Here is a 27513-nt window from a genome sequence, read left to right as displayed (position 1 = left end):
TTGATTATCTTTGAAACACTAGGACACTAATTACTGGGCTTAAGGACTAAGGAAATCCCAAAAAATAATTAAAAGATCGTAACTAAGATTGGGAACCATAACATGAAGACATTTACAGATCTCAATCATGATTATTAGCAAAAACAAAATTGGATTCTTTTGATTAATTGAACTTCAGACTTTGTTTTAGCTTAATCAGGTCTTGAATGTAATGGTAAATAAGTTCATTCAATTTCATTTGAATTCTATCATTTCCTTGTAATATGACCGATTTATCTCTCCGAGAATATCTTTATCTCTTTCAATGTTATACGCAATTCTTTTTTGATCATTTTTCAATCCATTAGTTAAATTTTTATTCTAAACTATTAAGTTGACAAAGGATAAAACTCAGAAAATAAACACAATAATAACTGTCAGAACTCTATACTTTTATAATCTAAACTAGTTTATTTTATGCAATGAAACGTAAAAATTCTGATAGTTTACATACATTTGTGAAATTTTTTCCATTACTGTAAATTTGAATAAATTTTCGCGCTAAAATAGCATGAAAACAAACACAGATTGAGAAAAGAGATTTGGTTCGTTTAAGCTACTTTTTCTTTTTTAATTGTAAGGAAATAAGATACAAACGAAAGCACAACTATTGAAGTCCATTGAATTTATTATTTTCTATTCGCAACTAGTTTTAAAACTTTTTCGTATATTTGACCCTCTGGGAAGCTCACCTGTTGAAATATAACAGAAAAAAATTATTAGAAGAGATCCAAACATCTCACTTACTATGAGCCTTACCTTAATTTGGGGAGTAACAGTAACGCAGTCAATAAAGTCAACCAGTTTACCGTGAGGTTGGTAGAAAGTCCAATCGCAATGTGTCTCATTTCTATCCACATTTTTGATACAAACAATTCGACCATTTGATGTGCTACACAATTTATCAAAAAGGTCAACATTTCTATGCAGATTTGCTACCTGCGTGAATACATCGTGAATCACATTGAATTTATCCAACAGAGTGGTTTGAGAAATGTACAATTTGACGACAGGTTTAAACGAGTTCTGAATGATAAACGAAGTACTTTCTTTAGTTGATGTTATCAATGCACATTTTTTATTTTCTGCGCGTATTTTCAACTCTGATTCACATTGAACAGTTAGCTTTTCCATTGAATAGTAAATAGATTCAGTCATCAACTCTTCGATTTCCTTATCATTAAGTGATAATGTTTTCGGAGGTTTCTCAAGAAAGTCCAATATTTTTTGAAAATGTTTTCCATTTCTATCAATAAGTATCCAGCCTGTTTAGAGATTGAGATTAAGACAAATATCCAAAAATATAATAATATCCGTAAATTTCCTTATCATTCCATGATAATGCTTTCGGAGGCTCCTTAAGAAATTCCAAGATTTTTTGAAAATGTTTTCCATTTCTATCAATAAATATCCAACCTGTTGAGCGACGATTGAGATTTAAATATTTTCAAAACAAAATGTGTTGATATGAAATTGAAATATTACCTTCTGAGTCCTTCTGGACTTTGAATCCTCCTGAAAACATCCCTTTGAACATACAATCAAATTTCGTGAGAGTATCGACTGCTGTCTGGTATAAATATCCACCGACATTCAGCTTAACCAATTCACTTTTTTTATTTTCAACTGAAGTAACAACTTCAGTTGGAAATTCTGATTCACTTTTTTCGTCGGATTCACTCATCTTGGAACAATTTTAGACGATTTTCACTGTAAACACAAGAAAGTAAATAGCTTATGATGTTAATTGGATAATAAGAAAAAGTTAAATGATCAGTTACTAGAAACAAATACACCCTAATCAAAGGAAGTATCAAAAATTATCAAAGATCGTAAGATTAGAAATCATAAAATGGTGAAAAATTTGCAAAGCTCTAATGCCTTTCAATTAATAGATTAGAATGAAATTTGATTATCTCGATTAATTAGTTGAGTCAAGTGGACTTTTTCACCAATGTCACCAAGTACAAGTAAATTAAATTAAATCAATCCCAAGGAGATCGATTGATTTGTTTTCATTTGTTGCCTTAATAAAGCCATCAAGGCTTATCTGTATCGAATTACATTCTTTTTCCCAATCTTTGAGTTCAGTTCGATCTGTCTTCGGGTTGTACTTTTGTATCAGTTTATCCAAGATAACTTTACTATCCAAAGGTCGAAAACCACCGTCCAGCTCTTCATGAGCCCAAAGGATTTTAACTGCTTCATAATAAGCGTCCATTTCTGCTAATTGTTTATCCAAACGCTTTCTACCAGAAATGATCAACTTGTGAAGTGGTGATATTTTCGGTAGCTTCAAGTGGAAACGATAGAGTTTAGACTCAGTTAATGTGAAAGAATCAAATTCGTTCTTGTTTTCAGCAGTTAAGAAGATGAATAACAAGTGAAGACAAATAAGGATTGAGAACAACAAAGATTTTCATCTGTTTAGAGCAATATATTTATTACTTAATCAAAGCAAAATCAAAACAAAAGCACAACCAAGAAAAAATAAAAATCCATTGATTTAATTATCTACAAGTAATTCTAATGTATTGTCGTAGATTTTGCCCTCTAGAAAATCAACCTGTTGAATATAAATGAAAATTTTGATTAGATTTTGTGCTATGGTTTATATCAATCAAAACCTTACATGGGGACTACCATTTACTATGCGAACACAGAAAACTTCACGATGTATTCCAGAATTCTTGAAAAATGACCACGTACAAACAGGTTGAGTTTTTGAAATACTCTTGATAAAATCGATTCGACCATTAGAATTAAAACATAAGTTATCGAAAAGTTGATAATTTTTACAAAGATTTTCAATCGATAGATTTGTGTATATATCCGGTAAAGTTTTAGGCTGAATGATGGTCAATCTTACAGTAGGCTTGAAGTATCTTGCATTACCGGATGCTTCGATTTCTTCAACCTTTTCGACGGATGTTGTCAATGCAATTTTATCTCGTTTTATCGATCTTTTTAATTGATGTTCACAATGAGAAATCAACTCAACAATTGAATAGTAAATAGCTTCAGTTAAAAGTTCCCGAATTTCTTCAACATTATCTGGTAAAGTAACTTTCATGTTTCGAAAATATTCCAAAATTGTTTCAAAATGTTTTCCATTCCTATTAATTAGTATCCAACCTGTTGAGAGATTGATTATAATCCAAAACAAAATGAGTTACATGTAATAAGAACTTGAAAGTTTACCTTCTGGATCCTTTTGGACTTCGAATCCTCCTGAAAACATCCCTCTGAACATACAATCGACTTTCGTAAGAGTAGCGATTGTTGTTTGAAATAAAAACCCACCAACATTCAGCTTCACAAATTGACTTTTTCTATTTTGAACTAAAGTAACAGCTTCAGCTGAAAGTTCTGATTCACAACTTTCACCGGACTCACTCATCTTGGAACAACTTTAGAAGATTTTTACTGTAAGCACAAGAAAGTAAATAACTTATGATGTTAATTGGATAACAAGAAAAACATAAATGATCAGTTACCAGAAACAAATCCACCCTCGTCAAAAGAGATACTTAACTCTTTTACTTAAAGATAATTAAAAGATCGCAATTAAGATTAGAAGTCTTGAAATGATGAGAAATTCACAAGATCCTAATGATAATTAGAATGAAATATAAGATGAAATTCTATTCTGCTAATTAATTATCCTTTAGAACTTCGTTTAGATTGATCAGTTCTTGAATATTATAACAAATGGGTCCATTGAATATCTTTTGAGTTCTGTCATTTGCTTATAATGTGTCCGATTTATCTCTCACAAAATCTCTCTCGCGACAATATTTCCAATTCTTCACTATTAATGTTTATCGGTTATCTTTCTATCTATAAGATTAATAATTTATTGAAAACAATTAAGTTGACATAGGATAAAACTCGAAATAAACTCAATAATAACTGTCCAAACTCTGTTCTTTTTACTTCTAAACTACATTATTAATAGTTTTATTTTAAGTGCAAATATTGATAGTTTACATGCATTTGTAGAAATTTGTACAAAACCGTAAATTTGAATAAATTTTCGCGCTAAAATGGCATGCAAAGATTGAGAAAAGAAAAGATTTTATTTTCTTTAAATTTATTTTGTTTGCTAAAACGAAAGCATAACTTTTGAAGTCCATTGATTTGATTATTAGCTATTCGCAACTAGTTTTAAAACTTTTTCGTATATTTGGCCCTCTGGATATCTCACCTGTTGAAATATAACGAAAAAAATTTATGAGAAAAGATTCAAAAGTCTCATTTGCTGTGAGCCTTACCACAATTTGAGAAAAATTAGTAATGCAGTCAATAAAGTCAACCTGTTTACCGTGAGGTTCGTAGAATGTCCAATCGCAACGTGGCTCATCTCTATCCACATTTTTGATATAAACAATTCGACCATTTATTTTGCTACATAATTTATCAAAAAGGTCAACATTTCTATACAGATTTGCTATCTGCGTAGATGCAGTGTGATTATCTAACAGGGTGGTTTGAGAAATGTACAATTTAACGACAGGTTTGGACGAGTTCTTAATGATAAACGAAGTACTTTCTTTGGTTGATGTTATAAATGCAAATTTTTTATTTTCTCTGCGTATGTCTAATTCTGATTCACATAGAACAATCAGCTTATCAATTGAATAGTAAGTAGCTTCAGTCATCAACTCTTCGATTTCCTTATCATTAAGTGATAATGTTTTCGGAGGTTTCTCAAGAAAGTCCAATATTTTTTGAAAATGTTTTCCATTTCTATCAATAAGTATCCAGCCTGTTTAGAGATCGAGATTAAGACATATATCAAAAAAATGAGTTACATGTAATATGAATCTGGTACTTTTACCTTCTGGATCCTTTTGAACTAGGAATCCTCCTGAAAACATCCCTTTGAACATGCAATCGGTTTTCGTAAGAGTAGCGATTGTTGTTTGAAACAAAAACCCACCAACATTCAGCTTCACAAATTGACTTTTTCTATTTTGAACTAAAGTAACAGCTTCAGCTGAAAGTTCTGATTCACAACTTTCACCGGACTCACTCATCTTGGAACAACTTTAGAAGATTTTTACTGTAAGCACAAGAAAGTAAATAACTTATGATGTTAATTGGATAACAAGAAAAACATAAATGATCAGTTACCAGAAACAAATCCACCCTCGTCAAAAGAGATACTTAACTCTTTTACTTAAAGATAAGTAAAAGATCGTAATTAAGATTAGAAGTCTTGAAATGATGAGAAATTCACAAGATCCTAATGATAATTAAGATGAAATGAAATTTGATCATTTCGATTAATCGATTGTGTGAATTTAACTTTTGACACCAAATTAATCAAAATTAAATAAAATCAATATCAAAGTGAGTCGATTCACCAACTGATAATAATCGTTTATTTCTGCTAATTGTTTATCAAAACGCTCTCTACCAGAAATGATCAACTTGTGAAGTGGTGATATTTTCGGTAGCTTCAAGTATCAACGGTACTTTGGACTAAAATTATGTGGAAGAATAAATCACATAAATTAAATTTTAAAGTATAAGATTTGGTTCAACTTTAGAAAAGTAATTCGTGCTTCGTTTAAATCGTACAATTTAAAAAAGAAATGATGATACGATGTATTTAAGGAAAGAATCGCCAATGATTTCTAATCGTTCTAAGTTGATGAACGGATTGTGCTTCTTCGTGGTCAATTGGTAGGCCATATTTGTAAGTAGATGAATGGTCTTGATAAATAGAATTTGTTGAAATGATGAGACTGTTCTCCAGGTTGAAATCGTTAAGTTTAATAGAATCGGCGACCATTTTTTCAATCTCGTCGTTTTCTAGCCTTTCTAGTCTTAGTGATTTATCTCCAAGTTGCTGACCAATCTTTTTAATGTCGCAGTTTATTTTAATACCTCTATCAGTCCATTTGACTGGGGCGATAGCGGGTGCAGGTTTAGCACTGAATATGGTCGCTCTGTTTGTCTGGAAGATTTCGATCGCGTCATTTGGGTCGTTTTTGGCAGAGTTTTGTCTTTCAAGTACTTCAAGGTTGAATTCTTTAGATTTATTGTGATTTTCAATCGAATCTTCAGAATCATCTTCAAAGTCTGACAATTCTTCATATTCATCTTCATCACTGTCTTCAGTTGGGAAGGTTTCATCATCCAGACCTTCAAACTTATCCAATGATAATGTAGATGCAGTAAGGTTGGTCTTTTCTTGTAGTTTGTAGTAGCGTTTACAGGTGACATATGAAAGATCAACAGGTTTGGTTGAATGGGAGACATTATTCACCTCGTCTTTTAGTGGGACAAAATGTTTTAATATGAATTTGAAATTCTACCCTCTGAATCAGTTCGGACCTCGAATCCTCGTGATAACAGCCCTTTGAATATACAATCAACTTTCGTAAGAGTAGCGATTGATGTTTGGAATAAAGATCCACCGACATTCAGCTTCAAAGATTGACTCAAATGATGTGGAAGAATAAATTTTCTCAGTGTTGATCTTTGGTAAAAGCATCGGCAGGTAAATGATCACAGTAGAAAATCGTGTCGTCTTTAGCAATTAGCTTTGTCTTTTAATTACTTCACAAGTAAATTTTTTAGGTTGATTGTGAATCCTCGGAATCATCTTCATGCTCACCGTCTTCTGTTGTAAATGTTTCAGGATTCATTACCTTGAAATATATAAAACGATAATGCAATAAGAACGTTTTAAGATATTACATCGTTTACCTGAGAGAGAATTTCTTATAATTTCATCTCTGCATTAAATTATCTATCAATTTTTGTTTTCGCATTTTTGTGTTCTTGTTTCTGGAGTTGCTAATCAACTTGAATTTACCATTCTATTGATCTTTGACCTTGTATTATATGACTGCTCGGTTGTTAAAAATTTGATTGTGCTCTCAGCAGTTAAGAAGGTGAATGACGAGTAAGAATTGACACCAAGGATTTTGATCTGTTCGGGACAGTATATTTATTTAATGCAAGTAAGGTCAAAACAAAATCAAAATCAAGCAAATAATTAGAGTCCATTGTTTTAATCATTTACAAGTAATTGCAAAACTTTTTCGTATATTTGACCCTCTGAGAAGCTCACCTGTTAAAAATAATGAGAAACATTTAATAGAAGTTATCCAAAAAACTCATTTACTATGAGCCTTACCGTAATTTGGGGTAGAGTGTTAAAAATGCAATCAATAAAGCCAACCTGTTTACCGTGATGCTCATAGAATGTCCAATAACATCGTGTATCATCTTTAGCCAAATTCTTGATATAAACGATTCGACCATCTGTATTGCTGCACAATTTATCAAAAAGGTTAACATGTCTATAAAGATTTGTTATCGACGTCAATGTATTGCATTTATCCAACAGGTTGGTTTGAGAAATGTACAATTTAACGACAGGTTTGAACGAGTTTCGAATGATAAACATAGCGCTTTCATTATTTGATGTAATTAATGCACATTTTTTTTTCTCTCTGCATATTCGCAACTCTGATTCACATAAAACAGTTAACTTTTCAATCAAATAGTAAATAGCTTCAGTTAAAATTTCCCGAATTTCTTCGACATTATCTGGTAAAGTAACTTTCATGTTTCGAAGAAATTGCAAAATTTTTCCAAAATGTTTTCCATCCCTATCAATAAGTATCCAACCTATTGAATGAGTGAGATTAAAATATTATCCAAAACGAAATGCGTTAATCTGAAATATCTTACCTTCTGGATCCTTTTTAGCCTCGAATCCTTCTGAAAACATCCCTTTGAACATACAATCGACTTTCGTAAGAGTAGCGATTGTTGTTTGAAATAAAAATCCACCAACATTCAGCTTCACAAATTCACTTTGTTCGTTTTCAACTGGAGTAAAAGCTTCATTTGAAAGTTCTGATTCACTTTTATCGTTGGATTCACTCATCTTGGAACAATTTTAGATGATTTTTACTGCAAGCACAAGAAAGTAAATAACTTATGATGTTAATTGGATAATGATAAGCGAAACTTAAAAACTAGTAATAAATAACCAGAAACGAATCCACCCCATCAAAAGAAATGCAAAAACATAATTAAAAGATCGTTTTTATAATTAGAAATCTTAAAATAATGAGAAATTTACAAGATTCTCATGATGATTAGAAGAAAACGATAAATTAATTTGATTCTTCCAATTAATTGAACTTCAGACCTTAGTTACCACTAATTAGTTCTCGAATATAATAACGAAAGGGATCAGTTAATATCTTCCGACTTTCGTCATTTCCTTGTAATGTGACCGATTTATCTCTGAGAATCTCTCAGTCTTCGTCCCTCTCAATATTACATATACAGCCAAAGACTTTGAGTTTGCATAAATTTTTAATCATTTAGAGATAAATTCAAAACAAAGATAAAATTATATGTATTGATATTGAAAGAAGTTAGATATCAAAATTAATCTTCACTTGATTACTTGCGCAAATAATTAAAAATTTATGCAAATTCAAAGTCTTTGGCTCTATATGTACTGTCATAGAATATGAACTCTTGGAAGTTTTTTAAGATCAAGTTTTTCGAGTTCTGGTTTCTTCAAGACAAAGTTTCTAATCAACTCGAATGATACTTTCAGTTGATCTTTAGTCGAGTAGATTGACATTTCATCTCCAATCTCATCAAGGGGAAGTAAATTAAACGAAATCAATCCCAAATCTCCAAAGTGGATCGATTGACTACTTTAAGTTTATTGTAAATTCAAAGATGCAAACGGCTGAGCAGAAAGTGAGAATCTCGATTGGTTCTGGGAAAAGGAGTTTTTCTTGATTGTTTTTCAGCAACTGATCAATTGATTGAATTACAAGTTCTTCCCTAAGAGATTTAATTGTGAGGAATGAGAACAATTAGACGAGTGTTGGTTATAAAAATCTGTTATCTAGTTATTTATTAAATTATTAAGAGAAAGCAATATGCAAATGATAAAAAGAGGAAGAGGGAGAGGGAGAGGGAGATTCACAGAATCATTATAATAGATCAACAGGTATGGTTGAATGGAGACATTATTCACCTCGACTTTGAGTGGGATAAATTTAGTGAATCGTTGACACTTCCAAGTCATCTTCACATGGGCAGGTATGTCAACCAAACCATAACCAATTTCTGAGCAAAAGCGCTTACGGATTTCACTTGCAATCAAACATCTATTGAGAGCCGATGAAATGGCTGGTATTGTGTAAGCGACTTCGACACAGTAGCCTGAAAAAAATTCAAATTGACATATTTCGGGAATGAGGTGGACCAGCTTCAGATTTTTCAATGATTTTACACTTGGCTTATTGGGTTGCGATGGAAAATAAGTTCGGGTTGGTGCTGAATAACAGGCCAAAAGTGGTTGATTTTCATCCAGAGAAGGCACTTGGTAATGGGTTGGTTATTAGATTTCCTCTCTCCCGACTTTTTTATTGCTTGATTGTTGATTTGAAATAAGCATCAAATCCAGAATTGAGTCGTAGATTAGACCTTCTCGAAATACAATCTGATAAAATAAAGCAAGAAATATTATGAAATGAAAGGTAATCATGTTCAACTTACATTAGTAACAATCTTTCCATCGATCTTAGCCGCACCATCAGAAGCTACTCTTGACAAGCTTTCACCCTGATAATAAAATGACCAGCAACAATTTAATTCGGTATGTTTTTCATTCAGCACAAACAGAAATTGTGAATGCGATTTTAAGCAAAACTTGTTAAACAATTCCCAATGCTTGAGGAAATTATCATGTGACACGGCTGAGTAAGAGGAGTGCTGTGGTCTTCCTCGATTCATCGAAAGTAAGACAACAGGTTTGACTGAATTTTTAATCAGCTTGATCTCTTCTTCGGGTGATGTTATCAATACAATTTGACAGATTGGTTTAACCTCATGTCTCTTCAATTCTGCCTCACATGAATCAATCAATTCTTGAATCAAAAAATTTGCTTCGGCTAGTAAGTCGTTTATTTCCTTAACACTTTCTGGTAAACAAACTTTTCCATCTCGAAGAAATTTTAAAATGTTCCCAAACTGTTCGCCATCTCTGTCGATTCGTATCCAACCTGCAACAGAAAAATAAATTAATATTATCCGCACACTAACATAGACCCGTCCATTGATTAACGGTTATACTAAATTGTTGAGTCTTTCATCGATCAACGAGTGACTTACCTTCTGAATCCTTATGGACACCTAATTGTCCCGAAAACATGGCTCTCAACATACAATCGACTCGCGTGAGAGTAGCGATTGTTGTTTGAAACAGAGATCCTCCGACATTCAGTTTCACATATTGACCTGGATCACCTTTGATGTAAATCTCATCTTTAAGATTTAAATTCTCATCCAGATGAGTTGGTTCACTATTTTCACCTGATGTCATAGCAATTCAAGGAGAAAACGAAGCACAAAATACTAGTAGTAAATGAAGACTTAAATAAGACAAAGAACAAAAGTTAATTGGATGTTAACGGTACAACAGAAAATGTGATAATGACTACAGAGTGTAAAGAAAGTAACGTTCAATTTTTTCCCTTGCGCAATTGACTTGATTTGGTTTGTCTATTTTTACTTCAATTAAATAGTCAAATCAACCGCCATCAATTCACGCAACTTTAACCCCACCCATGAACGTTACTTTCTTTACACTCTGTATTAGTCATCGACTAATTATTAATAAGGCGTGATGATCATTTGACTTCTAGAAAAAGAGTTTGCTTTTATTTATACGAACACTATTGCAGTAATAAGGAAAAGCTATTTTCACGAAGTCTTGAAGACAATTTAAGTCCGAGTTTCTGCTTAACAATAGACACTCGCAATCAAAAAGTAATGAGTGTGAATTGTGGTGATGTTTCTGTTTACTGAAAATAAATGAAACTTTTCTGAAGTTAACCAATGATTTGATTTCCATTTGATTCAATTACTTAATCATCTGATGCAAGCTAAGCCTTTTAACTGTAAAAATTAATTGTAAGGTGATTAGTTAAAAGTTTTAACTTAAAATATAATCAATATTTTGATATTTAACCAACTAATAACAAATAAACAACAAGAAGCTATTATAACCGACCTTTCAATTGACTTGACACCAATAGAAAAATTTTCAAAAAGACCTTAGTAAGTAGTAGGTCAGTAGTTGTCAAGGTTAAATGGCCAAGAGAAAAGGATTCAAGTTTAGGCAATGAAAACGACGAGTTAAACGTTCATTGACCAAATCGAGAATATTGAAATCGAAAATCGTAAGAAGAAAAACAATTGGATTAATTGCTACTATATCATCACTTGAAAAGTCGGGCTTTTGATAAAGTTTGATGAAGTTTTAACTTCGATTCGCATAAACCAACAAGTTCTTGAATTGAATAGTACATCGATTCAGTCAATAACTCTTCAACTTCATCAGCATTATCCAGTAATCTAACTGAATTATTTCTAAGAAAATCCAATATTGTAGCGAAGTGTTTTCCGTTTCTATCGATCATAACCCAACCTGTAGAAAAAGTCAATCAAACAAGTTGTCACTCAAATTGAGAATAACGAAAAACTTTCTTACCTTCTTGATCCTTCTGAACAGGTAGTTGTCCCGAAAACATGGATTTCAACATACAATCGACTCGCGTTAGTGTAGAAATTGTAGTTTGGAATAAACTTCCACCAACATTAAGTTTAACATATTCACTTTTATCTCTATTGGTAAATTGTTCTTTTATTAGAGATTTATTTTCATTTGGTTCCATTGTCACAACATCAACCGCTTTTATAACAATAATAAATCTGACTCTAAGATCTCTATTAGGTAAGATTACTATGATTATGGATCATTTTTTCTGCCTTTGGCTGTGCATTTTTTGTCTATTCTAACGCTGTCTAGTGGGAATTAGCTGCGATTTAACCCACAATTTCATGCGTTTATCGAGTTATGCATTAACCGAGAGTTTACTGTGGTTGCATCTTCCCATTAACAGGTTAGATGAGCAACGATCATCGCCATCATCGAGTTGATCTCAAAAATTCTTCACCATTCGAGTCTAAAAGGTCACTTGAAAAGTCAGGCTTTTGATAATTGGGAAGTCGCTTCTCAGTAAGATGATACATATTGATAGTGTTCTTCACTTCAATTTTCTGATCTTCTGGTGCAAAGAAAACAAAATAAACTTGAGTACTTCGAGCACGTCCTTTACTTTGTACATAAGCTCGAAATGTGCTAGCTGGATCGTAGCGAATGATCAAGTTACAATGTGTGATATCGAGACCCTCTTCAAGCACTGATGTCGATACGATAATATTGAGGTTTCGTTTCTTGAAATCTTCGATTTTATTGAGGGATTAAAACCTTTTAACCATGCTACCTGTGACCTTGTCAACTAATGATCGAAAATTCAACTGGTAACTAAAAGATATAAATATTTAAATAGAACCGTGATAAAATTCTTGAATCCATAGATTGATAACCTGTTAGAACTTTCGAATAGACCAAACCATATCGACGGCGCTTTTTGTGAGTATTAGGTTTTGGTGGTGCTTCTGGTGCTTCTCGTTTATTGTTGCCATTTATCTCGTTTTCTTCTCTCCAAACTTTTCGAATAGATTGCATTCTTTTTCCCAATCTTTGAGTTTAGTTCGATCCGTCTTCAGGTTGTACTTTTGTATCAGCATTGTATTTTATCACCAATCGCATCTTTGACTTTAGTCTTTCACTATCGTGATCGATCCTTAAACAACCGAATAATATATGAGCTGAAATTAATCTCAAATCTCGCACACATTTGACCATCCAGCACCGTTGTTAAGATCACTTTATTGCTTCTTAGTACCAAGTTTTGGTGGTAATTTTCGTTTGGTCTTACCGTTGTTCACATTTTCCTCTTTTCGAATTGTTCGAATTGAATCTTTTCTTTCATTTCAATCAGAATTTCTCATGGTTACTCGCGTTCACGAAGTCTTGAATAAATGTTCAAGTTTCTGCTTAACAATAGACACTTGTTATTGTCTCATTAAATAAACGAAATTGCGATTACAATAAATTGTCCATCGTTAATTGTTGGAAAAATGATTGTTATTGTGCCATTGAATAGATGATGATAAATGAAAATCAGGAGATTCATTGGTTGTTGGTTGACTGTGAGTTTGGGTGATGTTTCTGTTTACTGAATATCAATAAAACTTCTCTGGTGTTAAGTTAATCGATGATTTGATTCAATTACTCGACCATCTCAAGCAAGTTAAGCCTTTCAACTGTTTGTTGATTTGTTGTCAACAATTAATCGTTAATAGTATATAATCGCTAGCAAATAATTTGTTGAATAATAGCTAAGTAAAACATGAACCAATTCTTATAGTTTGCATATTATCAGGTGATATTGCGATTAGGCAAAACATATTCAACATTTTGAAAGAAACAATCGAAATATTTGAAATGAAATTAGAGTTTAATCGTTGAAAGATAAATGAAAAGTAAACAATATTTATAATATATCTTAAATTCACAATACATGTAGAATATATGTAATTAATCATTATAACATACAATGGTTTCTTTTGTTGGTTATCCATATAGTCCTAACTATTCAGCTAATAATAATTAACACAGTGTTATATAATGGAAGAATACAAAGAGACAAAAGCAAAATCTAAAATAAAGTATTTGTATTTAATTCAGTTGTTCATTTCCATCAACTCAGAGAGACGTTGACCATTTAGAAGCCTGAACTTGACGAGCTCGCATCCATTAAGTTCATAAGTTCACAATAGATTTTCTCTTCTTGAAAATACACCTATCATAATATCATGAAAAAAACGATTATTATTACGATTAGAAATGCCAAGAGCGTTTACCTACATGGGTCACGTAATTAAAATCTCTACCGCGTGTAGCCGTGCTACAGTCGACAGTGGCCAGCTCATTACCGCGGTAATAAAATGACCATAAACAAACTGAATTCCCGAATTTCTCATTTAAGATGAAAAGAAATTTCATATTGAATTTTAAACACAACTTGTTGAATAATTCCCAATTTTTAAACAAATAATCATGAGATTCATTGGAAAATGGATAAACTACTTTGAAGCGATTCATCGAAAGCGTGACAACAGGTTTGATTGAATTGCGGAGCAACTTTGCCTCCTCATCAGCCGAGGCCATCAATGCAACTTGACACATTGGTTTGATCTCAACTTTTTGGAGTTTCGCCAGTTTTGCCTCACATGAAATTACCAGTCCCTCTATCAAATAGTACTTCGCTTCTGCAAGTAGATCATTTATTTCCTTGATGGTTTCTGGTAAACAAACTTTTCCATCTCGAAGAAATTTTAAAATATTTCCAAACTGTTCACCATCTCTGTCGATAAGCACCCAACCTGTTGCTCAGAAATATGAATCTAATTTTATTATGTCTGAGACTTGAATACGTTTAGTTTTCGCTGGAAATTGATGGATCGGTCGATTGCTTGACGCTCAGTCTCTAATACTAAATTTAGTATTAATACGAACAAATGATAAATAAAAATTTAATTTCTCACCTTCTGAATGCTTAGTCACATCTATTTCGTCTGAAAACATGTCTTTTAAAAGACAATCGACCTTCGTGAGAGTAGAGATTGTAGTTTGGAACAAATGTCCACCAACATTTAGCTTCACGAATTCACTTAGTTTTTGTTTCACGATACTTTCACTCGGAGCTGCTAATACACTCATAATGAACAATTTTGGAACGTTAGTTGAATATACACAAGAAACAGAAATGATTATGAATATATAAACAATCGTGAGGCTAATGATCTCAACTGAACAATATCCAATTCTTACAATGGTTTTATACTAGAAAAAATCCGCCCTCGTCATGTGAATTAACAGAAACTAATTAAAAGATCGCAATTAAGATTGAATATTCGACAAATGATGAGAAATTCACAAGACCCTTCTAAAACCGACAAAAGAGCAATTCGATTCCGAATTTTAACAAGCAATTAATTGTATGTAATTTAACTGTTTGCATATATTTATTTATTCAGTTAATGTTTACAGTAAAGAAAAGATCATTTCGGTAGAGTGAATAATCAGTTCTAAGAATGGTAATGACCAATTCTTAGCTCAGCACTGGATAATCGTTTCTTGTGGTGACATTGAATGAATGATGACAATTTGTTGTAAATTATAAAATGCAAACGGTTGACCTAAAACCTTTAGCTCCTTTTGACCAATTACATCAAGTGAAAGTAAATTAAACGAAATCAATCCCAAATCTCCGAAGTGGATCAATTGACCACTTGTTACTTTTGTTAAGGTCAATTTATAAAGCCAACAAGGTGAATCCATAGATTGATAACCGGTAAGAACTTTCGAATAGACCAAACCATATCGACAGCGCTTATTGTGAGTACCAGGTTTTGGTGGAAATTCTGGTGCTTCTCGTTTATTGTTGCCATTTATCTCGTTTTCCTCTCTCCAAACTTTTCGAATTGAGTTACATTCTTTTTCCCAATCTTTGAGTTCAGTTCGATCCGTCTTCAGGTTGTACTTTTCTATAAGTTTATCCAAGATAACTTTACTATCCAAAGGTCGAAAACCACCGTCCAGCTCTTCATGAGCCCAAAGGATTTTAACTGCTTCATAATAAGCGTCCATTTCTGCTAATTGTTTATCCAATTGCTTTCTACCGGAAATGATCAACTTGTGAAGTGGTGATATTTTCTACTAACTTTAGTTATTTATTTTAAGAATAAATTTTCTCTGTGTTGATCTTTGGCACTTTTCTGGTAAAAGCATCGGCAGGTAAATGATCACAATAGAAAATGACTCAATTTTTACTCTCACTATAAGGTAAGATTCCACTTTCAGTTGAGCTCAAAAATTCGTCACCATTCGAGTTTAAAAGGTCACTTGAAAAGTCAGGCTTTTGATAATTGGGAATTCCTTTTTTCAGTAAGATGATACATACATGTATTGATAGTGTTCTTCAATTCAATTTTCTGATCTTCTGGCGCAAAGCAAACAAAATAAGCGGTATTCTAGATTATCTCCTGTTAACCATTTCTTGACTTCGAGATCAACTCATAGATGACGAGCAATCAGAGAGCTCTAGGGAGGGTCTAATCCAACAAAGGAATTGAATAGCTGCATCTTCACCTAAACAGGTTAGATGAGCCCCGATCATACCCTCGACCATGTCAGCGATACTTTTATCGGAAATTTCTTGCTCGGTAAACTCTCGATTTGCAGATGAATAGAATGGTGGTAAGGTTTCTAGAGTTGCTAATCAACTCGAATTCACCTTTCTATTTATCTTTGACCTTGTATTAAATAGCCACCAAAATTGAGTTGATAACAAAATCTAATCACTCGCGCACACAATCAATTAAACTATTTATCTATGAATTGATAAAATAAAATTTAACATAAGAAACATTGAAGTTTCGATAAGACATTGAAGTTAATCACAATTTGATTTCTTTCTGTGCGCGAATGATTTAATTTTTGTTCCAAACGCAATTTGGGTGACTGTATGACCGCTCGGTTGTTAAAAATTCGATTGTGCTCTCAGCAGTTGAGAAGGTAAATGAAGAGTAAGAATTGAGACCAAAGATTTTGATTTGTTCGGGACAATATATTTATTCAATCCAAGTAAGGTCAAAACAAATCCCAATAAAGCGCATAATTAGAGTCCATTGTTTTAATCATTTGCAAGTAATTGCAAAACATTTTCGTATATTTGGCCCTCTGGAAAATCAACCTGTTGCAATATAGAAGTGAAATGAAAGTGAAAATTTCCATTAGATTCTGTAATATTGTTTAAAAGGAGAGAAGCTTACTTGGGGGTAGCTGTTCACGATTCTGATACAAGAGACTTCACGAGGTGATCCATTATATCCAAGAAAAGACCATGTGCAAATTGGTTGATCTTTTGAAACACTCTTGACCAAACCAATTTGGCCATTAGATCTAAGGCATAAATTATCAAAAAGTTGATAATTTTTACAAAGATTTTCAATCGATTGACCTGAGTATCTACTCGATGAAGTTCCAGGATGAATAATCGTCAATCTAACTTCAGGCTTGAATGGAAATACAGAACCGGCCATCGGGGCATTTTCGATAGATGTGGTAAATACAATTTGTGCGCCTTTTTTCAACCTCTTTAACTTACTCTCGCAATCATGAACCACAGCTTTGATTGAATAATAAATAGCTTCAGTTAAAAGTTCCCGAATTTCTTTAACGTTATCTGGTAAAGTAATTTCCATGTTTCGTAGAAATTCCAAAATTTTTCCAAAATGTTTTCCATCTCTATCAATAAGTATCCAACCTATTGAATGAGTGAGATTAAAATATTATCCAAAACAAGATGCGTTAACATGAATCTGAAATATCTTACCTTCTGGATCCTTTTGAGCCTCGAATCCTTCTGAAAACATCCCTTTGAACATACAATCGACTTTCGTGAGTGTAGCCATTGTTGTTTGGAATAAAAATCCACCGACATTTAGCTTCACAAATTCACTTTGTTCATTTTCAACTGGAGTAAGAGCTTCAGTTGGAAGTTCTGATTCATTTTTATCGTTGGATTCACTCATCTTGGAACAATTTTAGAAAATTTTTACTGCAAGCACAAGAAACTAAACAGCTTAGAATGTCAATTGGATAATGATAAGCGAAACTTAAAAACTAGTAATAAGTAACCAGAAACAAATCCACGCCATCAAAAGAAATGCAAAAACATAATTAAAAGATCGTTTTTATAATAGGAAATCTTAAAATGATGAGAAATTTACAAGATTCTCATGATAATTAGAAGAAAAACAATAATTTAATTTGATTCTTCCAATTAATTGAACTTCAGACTTTGAGTACCACTAATCAGTTCTCAAATATAATAACGAAATATATATAATAACGTCATTTTCTTGTAATGTGATCGATTTATCTCTGAGAATCTCTCATTCTCCATCCCTCTACATATTGTGCTCAATTCTTTCTTATTTCGTATTTATTTTCCGTCCTTCTATGAGATGTTCAAATTTATGCAAAACTAATTGGATTATTATCAGCATGAAAAAAGATAATCGTTACAAGACAAATCATGCGATCAACATTGCTCGCTTTTCTGAGTAAATTTAAGAGATCAAATTCATGAATATGATCTTTTTTGTCTTTTTTGGTCAATTTCATCATCATCACAATCATTTTGTTCACATTCAAGTTAAACAGAGTGATCAAAACTTTTGATTAACCTCTCGAAGGTTTGATATGCAAAAGCATGCGGTTTATACAATTAAAAAACTTATATTTATCTGATACTCCATCTTCTCTCTCCCCTTTCATTGCCCCGTATGTCATAATTCATCCCTTCTCTCTCCCTTTCCTCTTTCTTTTCTGTCTAATCCTCTTATTAATCTAATTAACATTTTAATTTGGTCAATTTAACGCACTTTTTTGCATTAATTAATAGCTTTTGACCCTGACCATTCATGACATTGGTTCTATTTTTTGTTGTTGAATATCTTTGTCTTCTTTCTGCTGATATTTTTTCCATGTCTATACGATTCCTATTTTTTATTACATCTTCGTATAACAAATCGTGAATCGTTATAACTATTAGGAAATGAATGAATAAATGAATTGTTAGTGATTATTCTGCGATGATAAAATTAATAAAGGATGTTAAGGATAAAGTGTTTGGAAAAGGAGGATCTGTTTATTCATTTTATCACCTTATCCTCAACGCCCTTTATATTGAATCAGTTCTTGATTTGTTTTTAGAATCTTGTTTCTCAGCCCTTGGTTCAGTTAATAATTTCTAGCTGACATTTTTTCTTCCAACATAAAACTTAAAATATGAAACACTCAATGCTGTTTTTCCCCTAAACAATTCTACCCTTGAAAAGCATAGAACGAGACCATGAAGCCATGACGAAACGAATATGTAACAACGGATTAGACAACTTATTCATGAAAATCTGATAAAAGTTGACTCATATTATGAAGCTAAGGAGCATTAGCGAATTAAATGAGAACATAAACATTGACCGTTTAAAATAATAACAAGCTCTCACATGATCAAGGGAATTTTTGTTGCTAACCGACTTGCAGTAATGCAAAAAGACAAATCTTTTTCTTCTTTCGATTTATTCGAAATCACAAAGAAATTGTCAACTGAATATCCCAAAATATTGAGTGAAACGATTACATGGGCAGACACGTAAATTATGAAAAAGCTTTTTACGATCTACATGTAATTATTAATAAAAAAAAACTCATCCTGATATCGAAAACATGAAAGGAAAATATTTTCTTGTTGTCTTCTAAACTTATTCTATGGAATGAAACGTAAAAATTTTTACAATGCATTTTCGCGCTAAAAAGGTATGAAAACAAGTTTGATAGAGAAGAGGAAAGATTCTGGTTCAATTTTATGTTTATTTAAAACGAACAAGATTAAAACGAAAGCACATTGAGTCCTTTTGTTTGATTATTTGCCATTCACAACTAGCCTTAAAACTTTTTCGTATATTTGACCCTCTGAGAAGCTCACCTGTTAAAAATAATGAGAAACATTTATTAGAAGTTATCCAAAAAACTCATTTACTATGAGCCTTACCGTAATTGCGGATGGAGGAGTACTAGTAATGCAATCAATATAGTCAATCTGTTTACCGTGGTGCTCATAGAATGTCCAATTACATTGTGTATCATCTTTAGACAAATTCTTGATATAAACGATTCGACCATTTGTATTGCTGCACAATTTATCAAAAAGGTCAACATTTCTATACAAATTTGTTATCGCCGTGAATGAATTGCATTTATCCAACAGGTTGGTTTGAGAAATGTACAATTTAACGACAGGTTTAAACGAGTTTCGAATGATAAACGAAGAGCTTTCATTACTTGATGTGATTAGTGCACTTTTTTTTCTCTCTCTGCATATTCGCAACTCTGATTCACATAAAACAGTTAGCCTTTCAATCGAATAGTAAATAGCTTCAGTTAAAAGTTCCCGAATTTCTTTAACATTATCTGGTAAAGTAATTTCCGTGTTTCGTAGGAATTCCAAAATTTTTCCAAAATGTTTTCCATCCCTATCAATAAGTATCCAACCTATTGAATGAGTGAGATTAAAATATTATCCAAAACAAGATGCGTTAACATGAATCTGAAATATCTTACCTTCTGGATCCTTTTGAGCCTCGAATCCTTCTGAAAACATCCCTTTGAACATACAATCGACTTTCGTGAGTGTAGCCATTGTTGTTTGGAATAAAAATCCACCGACATTTAGCTTCACAAATTCACTTTGTTCATTTTCAACTGGAGTAAGAGCTTCAGTTGGAAGTTCTGATTCATTTTTATCGTTGGATTCACTCATCTTGGAACAATTTTAGAAAATTTTTACTGCAAGCACAAGAAAGTAAATAGCTTATGATGTCAATTGGATAATGATAAGCGAAACTTAAAAACTAGTAATAAGTAACCAGAAACAAATCCACGCCATCAAAAGAAATGCAAAAACATAATTAAAAGATCGTTTTTATAATAGGAAATCTTAAAATGATGAGAAATTTACAAGATTCTCATGATAATTAGAAGAAAAACAATAATTTAATTTGATTCTTCCAATTAATTGAACTTCAGACTTTAGTTACCACAAATATTGGAAGATGTTAGATATCGAAAGTAAACTTCACTTGATTACCATTACTTGCGCAAATGATTAACAATTTATGCAAACTCAGAGTCTTTGGCTGTACATGTACTCTTATAGAATATGAACTCTTGGAAGTTTTCAGATTTTCGAGTTCTTGTTCCTTTAAGACAAAGTTTCTAATCAACTTGAACGATACTTTCAGTTGATCTTTGGTCGAGTAGATTGACTTTTTATCACCAATCTCATCGAGTGGAAGTAAATTAAACAACCGAATAATATGAGCTGAAATTAATCTCAAATCTCGCACACATTTGACGTTTGGTCTTACCGTTGTTCACATTTTCCTCTTTTCGAATTGTTCGAATTGAATCTTTTCTTTCATTTCAATCAGAATTTCTCATGAACGGTTACTCGTGCTCTACTCTAAAACTCTAAAAGTAATAACTAATTATTACCTTTTCCGGTAATAACTATAAATTTTATTACAATTTTATTTTGAGAATAAATTTTCTCAGTGTTGATTTTAAGCACTTTTCTGGCATCGGCAGGTAAATGATCACAGTAAAAAATGACTCGACTTTTACTCTCACTGTAAGGTTAGATTCCACCGTCAGTTGATCTCAAAAATTCTTAACCATTCGAGTTAAAAAGGTCACTTGAAATTCGAGGTTTTGATAATTGGGAAGTCCTTTTTTCAGTAAGATCATACATATTGATAGTGTTCTTCAATTCAATTTTCTGATCTTCTGGCGCAAAGCAAACAAAATAAGCGGTATTCTAGATTATCTCCTGTTAACCACTTGTTAACTTCGAGATCAACTCATAGATGACGAGCAATCAGAGAGCTCTAGGGAGGGTCTAATCCAACAAAGGAATTGAATAGCTGCATCTTCACCTAAACAGGTTAGATGAGCCCCGATCATACCCTCGACCATGTCAGCGATACTTTTATCGGAAATTTCTTGCTCGGTAAACTCTCGATTTGTAGATGAATAGCTGAATAGGTGTTCGATTACCAATTAGCTCGAGGATAAAATGTTCTGTCACAAATATGTTGAGCTAATCCTTTCGATCGACCAAGATGAAGAAGATTAAAGTTCGAGATTAGGTTCATCTTTAGAAAAGTAATTCGTGCTTCGTTCAAATCGTATAATTTAAGAAAAAGAAATGATAACACGATGTATTTAAGGAAAGAATCGCCAATGATTTCTAATCGTTCCAAGTTGATGAACGGATTGTGCTTCTTCGTGGTCATCGCTTCGATAATAAGTTCAATTGGTAGGCCATATTTGTAAGTAGATGAATGGTCTTGATAAATAGAATTTGTTGAAATGATGAGACTGTTCTCTAGGTTGAAATCGTTAAGTTTAATAGAATCGGCGACCATTTTTTCAATCTCGTCGTTTTCTAGCCTTTCTAGTCTTAGTGATTTATCTCCAAGCTGTTGACCAATCTTTTTAATGTCGCAGTTGATTTTAATACTCCTGTCAGTCCATTTGACTGAAGCGATAGCGGGTGCAGGTTTAGCACTGAATATGGTCGCTCTGTTGGTCTGGAAGATTTCGATCGCGTCATTTGGGTCGTTTTTGGCAGAGTTTTGTCTTTCAAGTACTTCAGGGTTGAATTCTTTAGATTTATTGTGATTTTCAATCGAATCTTCGGAATCATCTTCAAAATCTGACAATTCTTCATATTCATCTTCATCACTGTCTTCAGTTTCATCATCTAGACCTTCAAACTTATCCAATGATAATGTAGATGCAGTAAGGTTGGTCTTTTCATGTAGTTTGTAGTAACGTTTACAGGTGAAAGATCAACAGGTTTGGTTGAATGGGTGACATTATTCACCTCGTCTTTTAGTGGGAAAAAATGTTTTAATATGAATTTGAAATTTTACCCTCTGAATCAGTTCGGACCTCGAATCCTCGGGAAAACAGCTCTTTGAATATACAATCAACTTTCGTAAGAGTAGCGATTGATGTTTGGAATAAAGATCCACCGACATTCAGTTTCAAAGATTGACTCAAATGATGTGGAAGAATAAATTTTCTCAGTGTTGATCTTTGGTAAAAGCATCGGCAAGTAAATGATCACAGTAGAAAATCGTGTCGTCTTTAGCACTTAGCTTTGTCTTTTAATTACTTCACAAGTAAATTTTTTAGGTTGATTGTGAATCCTCGGAATCATCTTCATGCTCACCGTCTTCTGTTGTAAATGTTTCATGATTCATTACCTTGAAATATATTAAACGATAATGCAATAAGAACGTTTTAAGATATTACATCGTTTACCTGAGAGAGAATTTCTTATAATTCAACTCTGCATTAAATTATCTATCAATTTTTGTTTTCGCATTTTTGAGTTCTTGTTTCTGGAGTTGCTAATCAACTTGAATTCACCTTTCTATTGATCTTTGACCTTGTATTATATGACTGCTCGGTTGTTAAAGATTCGATTGTGCTCTCAGCAGTTAAGAAGGTGAATGACGAGTAAGAATTGACACCAAGGATTTTGATCTGTTCGGGACAGTATATTTATTTAATGCAAGTAAGGTCAAAACAAAATCAAAATCAAGCAAATAATTAGAGTCCATTGTTTTAATCATTTACAAGTAATTGCAAAACTTTTTCGTATATTTGACCCTCTGAGAAGCTCACCTGTTAAAAATAATGAGAAACATTTATTAGAAGTCATCCAAAAAACTGATTTACTATGAGCCTTACCGTAATTTGGGGTAGAGTGTTAAAAATGCAATCAATAAAGCCAACCTGTTTACCGTGATGCTCATAGAATGTCCAATAACATCGTGTATCATCTTTAGCCAAATTCTTGATATAAACGATTCGACCATCTGTATTGCTGCACAATTTATCAAAAAGGTCAACATTTCTATACAGATTTGTTATCGCCGTCAATGTATTGCATTTATTCAACAGGTTGGTTTGAGAAATGTACAATTTAACGACAGGTTTGAACGAGTTTCGAATGATAAACATAGAGGTTTCATTACTTGATGTAATTAATACACATTTTTTCTCTTTGCATATTCGCAACTCTGATTCACATAAAACAGTTAACTTTTCAATCGAATAGTAAATAGCTTCAGTTAAAAGTTCCCGAATTTCTTCGACATTATCTGGTAAAGTAACTTTCATGTTTCGAAGAAATTGCAAAATTTTTCCAAAATGTTTTCCATCCCTATCAATAAGTATCCAGCCTATTGAATGAGTGAGATTAAAATAACATCCAAAACGAAATGCGTTAATATGAATCTGAAATATCTTACCTTCTGGATCCTTTTTAGCCTCGAATCCTTCTGAAAACATCCCTTTGAACATACAATCGACTTTCGTGAGTGTAGCGATTGTTGTTTGAAATAAGTATCCACCAACATTCAGCTTCACAAATTCACTTTGTTCGTTTTCAACTGGAGTAAAAGTTTCATTTGAAAGTTCTGATTCACTTTTATCGTTGGATTCACTCATCTTCGAACAATTTTAGATGATTTTTACTGCAAGCACAAGAAAGTAAACAGCTTATGATGTTAATTGGATAATGATAAGCGAAACTTAAAAACTAGTAATAAATAACCAGAAACGAATCCACCCCATCAAAAGAAATGCAAAAACATAATTAAAAGATCGTTTTTATAATTAGAAATCTTAAAATAATGAGAAATTTACAAGATTCTCATGATGATTAGAAGAAAAAGATAAATTAATTTGATTCTTCCAATTAATTGAACTTCAGACCTTGGTTACCACTAATTAGTTCTCGAATATAATAATATATAATATATAATATATAATATATAATAACGAAAGGGATCAGTTAATGTCTTCCGACTTTCGTCATTTCCTTGTAATGTGACCAATTTATCTCTGAGAATCTCTCAGTCTTCGTCCCTCTCAATATTACATATATTTTCATATACAGCCAAAGACTTGCAGTTTGCATAAATTTTTAATCATTTAAAGATAAATTCAAAACAAAGATAAAATTATATGTATTGATATTGAAAGTAGTTAGATATCAAAATTGATCTTCGCTTGCGCAAATAATTAAAAATTTATGCAAATTCAAAGTCTTTGGCTCTATATGTACTGTCATAGAATATGAACTCTCGAAAGTTTTTCGAGTTCTCGTTCCTTCAAAACAAAGTTTCCAATCAACTCGAATGATACTTTCAGCTGATCTTTAGTCGAGTAGATTAACATTTTATCACCTATCGCATCAAGGGGAAGTAAATTGGTCGAATTCAATTTCAAATCTCCAAAGTGGATCGATTGACTACTTTGAGTTTATTGTAAATTCAAAAATGCAAACGGCTGAGCAGAAAGTCAGAATCTCGATTTGTTCTGGGAAAAGGAGTTTTTCCTGATTGTTTTTTAGCAACTGATCAATTGATTAAATTACAAACTCTTCCCTAAGAGATTTAATTGTGAGGAATGAGAACAATTAGACGAGTGTTGGTTATAAAAATCTGTTATCTAGTTATTTATTAAATTATTAAGAGAAAGCAATATGCAAATGATAAAAAGAGGAAGAGGGAGAGGGAGGATGAGATTCACGAAATCTTCATAATAGATCAACAGGTTCGGTTGAATGGGTGACAGCATTCACCTCGACTTTGAGTGGGATAAAATTAGTGAATCGTTGACACTTCCAAGTCATCTTCACATAGGCAGGTATGTCAACTTAACCATAACCAATCTCTGAGCAAAGGCGCTTACGGATTTCACTTGCAATCAAACATCTATTGAGAGCTGTTGAAGTGTAAGCGACTTCGACACAGTAGCCTGAAAAAAATTCAAATTGACATATTTCGGGAATGAGGTGGACCAGCTTCAGATTTTTCAATGATTTTACACTTGGCTTATTGGGTTGCGACGGAAAATAGGTTCGAGTTGGTGCTGGGTAACAGGCCAATAGTGGTTGATTTATATTAAGAAAAGGCACTTGGTAATGGGTTTGTTATTTGATTTCCTCTCTCTCGGCTTTTGTATTGCTTGATTGCTGATTTGAAATCAGCATCAAATCCAGAATTGAATCGTAGATTCGACCTTCTTGAAATACAATCTGATAAAATAAAGCAAAAATATTATGAAATGAAAAGTAATCGTGGTCAACTTACATCAGTAACGAGCTTTCCATCGATCCTAGCTGAACCATCAGATTCAACTCTTGACAAGCTTTCACCCTGATAATAAAATGACCAGCAACAATTTAATTTGGTATGTTTTTCATTCAGCACAAACAGAAATTGTGAATGCGATTTTAAACACAACTTGTTAAACAATTCCCAATGCTTGAGGAAATTATCATGCGACACGGCTGAGTAAGATGAGTACTGTCGTCTTACTCGATTCATCGAAAGTAAGACAACAGGTTTGACTGAATTTTTAATCAGCTTGTCCTCTTCTTCGGGTGATGTTATCAACACAATTTGACAGATTGGTTTAACCTCATGTCTCTTCAATTCTGCCTCACATGAATCAATCAATTCTGATGTTGACACGATAATGTTGAGGTTTCGTTTCTTGAAATCTTCGATTGTATTAGATTGATTCACTCAAAGTTACGGAACTTCATTTTTGATTTTTGATTTAATTAGTGGTACGATTTTTTTAATATCTATCTTAAACTAGCGAGAAAATAGTAAGAATTTTATTTTAATTAAAAAAAAATTAATAAATCGAACAATTAATTAATTATTGTAAAAAAGTCGAAAAAAGTCAATTTTCAAAAATAACAAATTTCCAAAAAAAGTAATACTCCCCCCTTTGATTTGCTCGGCAAATTTTTTGGACTTTTTCGCTTCGATTATCCACTAAATCTTTATTCTATCAATTGTAAAATTTCTAATTACCTTAATCTTTTAAAAAGACTTAGGTGATTATAATTGAGCTTTCAGAAAAAAAATCAACTGATTAATTGATTTTCTAGGCCCTTCCAAACTCAGAAAAAGTGATTTTTCTCGATTTTTTATGTTTAGTTCGAATTTTCAAAACTGGTGAATTTAGATCGAGAATTTCACCCAACATTATCAAACTAGATTCTTATGAACACAAATTGTACAATATAATTAGAATCAGCTGAGTTTTCAAAAAATCATTTAAATTCAAACGTCCGTACCTTTGAGTGAATCACCCTAATATTTGGTTGTCGAGACCTCAAGGAAGAATTGAACGGAAATGGTGCAGTTGTAGATGAACCAACGGTGAAAGAAGACTTGATGAAACTGTATTCGGGTATCGATGCGGCGATTGCGTTCAACCACTTGGATAAAACCATTGCATCAAGTCGTCTTTCCACGAAAATAATGGCCGATAAAGGTTCGTCCGAAGGTTTCTGGTCAAACTCGTAAAGAACTTGTAGAAGTCGAAGCATTTTGTTGGTGACACCTGCTAAAAGATCTTTCCCTTTATCATAAGTACCAAGTTTCTCCTGAACGACTTCCTTGAACTCTCTTAAAGTTACAATTACCATTTCGATAACTTCGACGAATGAACTTCTCAGATGACTAATCTGTTCACAAACGACTTCGAAACTCGAGAATAAAACTTAAACTCTGACTTAATGACCAAGGTCCAAACGTACTACAAATACGAGCCAGTTCCTCGAAAGTATGTTTGATCTGTTTCGGAGTAACCGGAATCGCGTCATTTTCTAGAAAAACGGCCATGGGAACGTACTCATCGTCATCTTCACTACCCTTTTTCACAGGAATTTGTGAGGCCGCAAAACGTAACTCTGACTTAATGACCAAACGTACTACAAATACGAGCCAGTTCCTCGAAAGTATGTTTAATCTGGTTCGGAGTGACCGAAATCT

General features: G+C 32.7%; 8 protein-coding genes across 9 annotated transcripts; all 8 read right to left on the bottom strand.

Annotated features, from left to right (window-relative positions):
* Window positions 1–567: 567 nt before the first annotated feature.
* LOC128395769 (BTB/POZ domain-containing adapter for CUL3-mediated RhoA degradation protein 3-like) lies at window positions 568–3679 on the bottom strand. 2 transcript variants are annotated; one of them, XM_053356256.1, is made up of 3 exons: window positions 3241–3679; window positions 799–1304; window positions 568–731 (listed from the first exon to the last, which is right to left on the bottom strand). In XM_053356256.1, exons 1-3 carry the CDS (start codon window positions 3437–3439, stop codon window positions 669–671), a joined length of 768 nt encoding a protein of 255 aa, XP_053212231.1. In that variant the 5' UTR covers window positions 3440–3679; the 3' UTR covers window positions 568–668. The 2 variants fall into 2 exon arrangements, with proteins under 2 accessions (XP_053212231.1, XP_053212237.1); XM_053356262.1 differs by lacking the exons at window positions 568–731; window positions 799–1304 and adding exons at window positions 2456–2605; window positions 2672–3174 and having other exon boundaries at window positions 3241–3633.
* A 420-nt stretch (window positions 3680–4099) lies between these two features.
* On the bottom strand, window positions 4100–5189 carry LOC128395794 (BTB/POZ domain-containing adapter for CUL3-mediated RhoA degradation protein 3-like). The gene is made up of 3 exons (XM_053356282.1): window positions 4880–5189; window positions 4314–4807; window positions 4100–4246 (listed from the first exon to the last, which is right to left on the bottom strand). The coding sequence occupies exons 1-3, from the start codon at window positions 5076–5078 to the stop codon at window positions 4187–4189; spliced, it is 753 nt and encodes a 250-aa protein (XP_053212257.1). The 5' UTR covers window positions 5079–5189; the 3' UTR covers window positions 4100–4186.
* Window positions 5190–5739: 550 nt separating this feature from the next.
* Window positions 5740–10446, bottom strand: LOC128395759 (BTB/POZ domain-containing adapter for CUL3-mediated RhoA degradation protein 3-like). Its single transcript, XM_053356246.1, has 4 exons — window positions 10210–10446; window positions 9595–10100; window positions 9071–9538; window positions 5740–6316 (listed from the first exon to the last, which is right to left on the bottom strand). Exons 1-3 carry the CDS (start codon window positions 10418–10420, stop codon window positions 9437–9439), a joined length of 819 nt encoding a protein of 272 aa, XP_053212221.1. The 5' UTR covers window positions 10421–10446; the 3' UTR covers window positions 5740–6316; window positions 9071–9436.
* LOC128395785 (BTB/POZ domain-containing adapter for CUL3-mediated RhoA degradation protein 2-like) lies at window positions 6978–8342 on the bottom strand. Its single transcript, XM_053356272.1, has 3 exons — window positions 7753–8342; window positions 7193–7689; window positions 6978–7126 (listed from the first exon to the last, which is right to left on the bottom strand). Exons 1-3 carry the CDS (start codon window positions 7949–7951, stop codon window positions 7067–7069), a joined length of 756 nt encoding a protein of 251 aa, XP_053212247.1. The 5' UTR covers window positions 7952–8342; the 3' UTR covers window positions 6978–7066.
* Window positions 10447–11318: 872 nt separating the features above from the next.
* LOC128396630 (BTB/POZ domain-containing adapter for CUL3-mediated RhoA degradation protein 2-like) lies at window positions 11319–11774 on the bottom strand. The gene is made up of 2 exons (XM_053357244.1): window positions 11591–11774; window positions 11319–11527 (listed from the first exon to the last, which is right to left on the bottom strand). The coding sequence occupies exons 1-2, from the start codon at window positions 11772–11774 to the stop codon at window positions 11319–11321; spliced, it is 393 nt and encodes a 130-aa protein (XP_053213219.1).
* Window positions 11775–16706: 4932 nt separating this feature from the next.
* On the bottom strand, window positions 16707–17607 carry LOC128396629 (BTB/POZ domain-containing adapter for CUL3-mediated RhoA degradation protein 3-like). The gene is made up of 3 exons (XM_053357243.1): window positions 17409–17607; window positions 16846–17339; window positions 16707–16766 (listed from the first exon to the last, which is right to left on the bottom strand). Exons 1-3 carry the CDS (start codon window positions 17605–17607, stop codon window positions 16707–16709), a joined length of 753 nt encoding a protein of 250 aa, XP_053213218.1.
* A 1895-nt stretch (window positions 17608–19502) lies between these two features.
* LOC128396628 (BTB/POZ domain-containing adapter for CUL3-mediated RhoA degradation protein 3-like) lies at window positions 19503–20399 on the bottom strand. Its single transcript, XM_053357242.1, has 3 exons — window positions 20201–20399; window positions 19632–20131; window positions 19503–19565 (listed from the first exon to the last, which is right to left on the bottom strand). The coding sequence occupies exons 1-3, from the start codon at window positions 20397–20399 to the stop codon at window positions 19503–19505; spliced, it is 762 nt and encodes a 253-aa protein (XP_053213217.1).
* A 2706-nt stretch (window positions 20400–23105) lies between these two features.
* On the bottom strand, window positions 23106–24297 carry LOC128394718 (BTB/POZ domain-containing adapter for CUL3-mediated RhoA degradation protein 2-like). Its single transcript, XM_053355078.1, has 3 exons — window positions 23965–24297; window positions 23402–23895; window positions 23106–23335 (listed from the first exon to the last, which is right to left on the bottom strand). The coding sequence occupies exons 1-3, from the start codon at window positions 24161–24163 to the stop codon at window positions 23276–23278; spliced, it is 753 nt and encodes a 250-aa protein (XP_053211053.1). The 5' UTR covers window positions 24164–24297; the 3' UTR covers window positions 23106–23275.
* Window positions 24298–27513: the final 3216 nt, after the last annotated feature.

Source organism: Panonychus citri, unplaced genomic scaffold (genome assembly GCF_014898815.1).
Source record: "Panonychus citri isolate SS breed McGregor unplaced genomic scaffold, ASM1489881v1 Contig00023, whole genome shotgun sequence".
NCBI lineage: Eukaryota > Metazoa > Arthropoda > Arachnida > Trombidiformes > Tetranychidae > Panonychus > Panonychus citri.
This window is presented reverse-complemented; position numbering and strand designations above follow the sequence as displayed.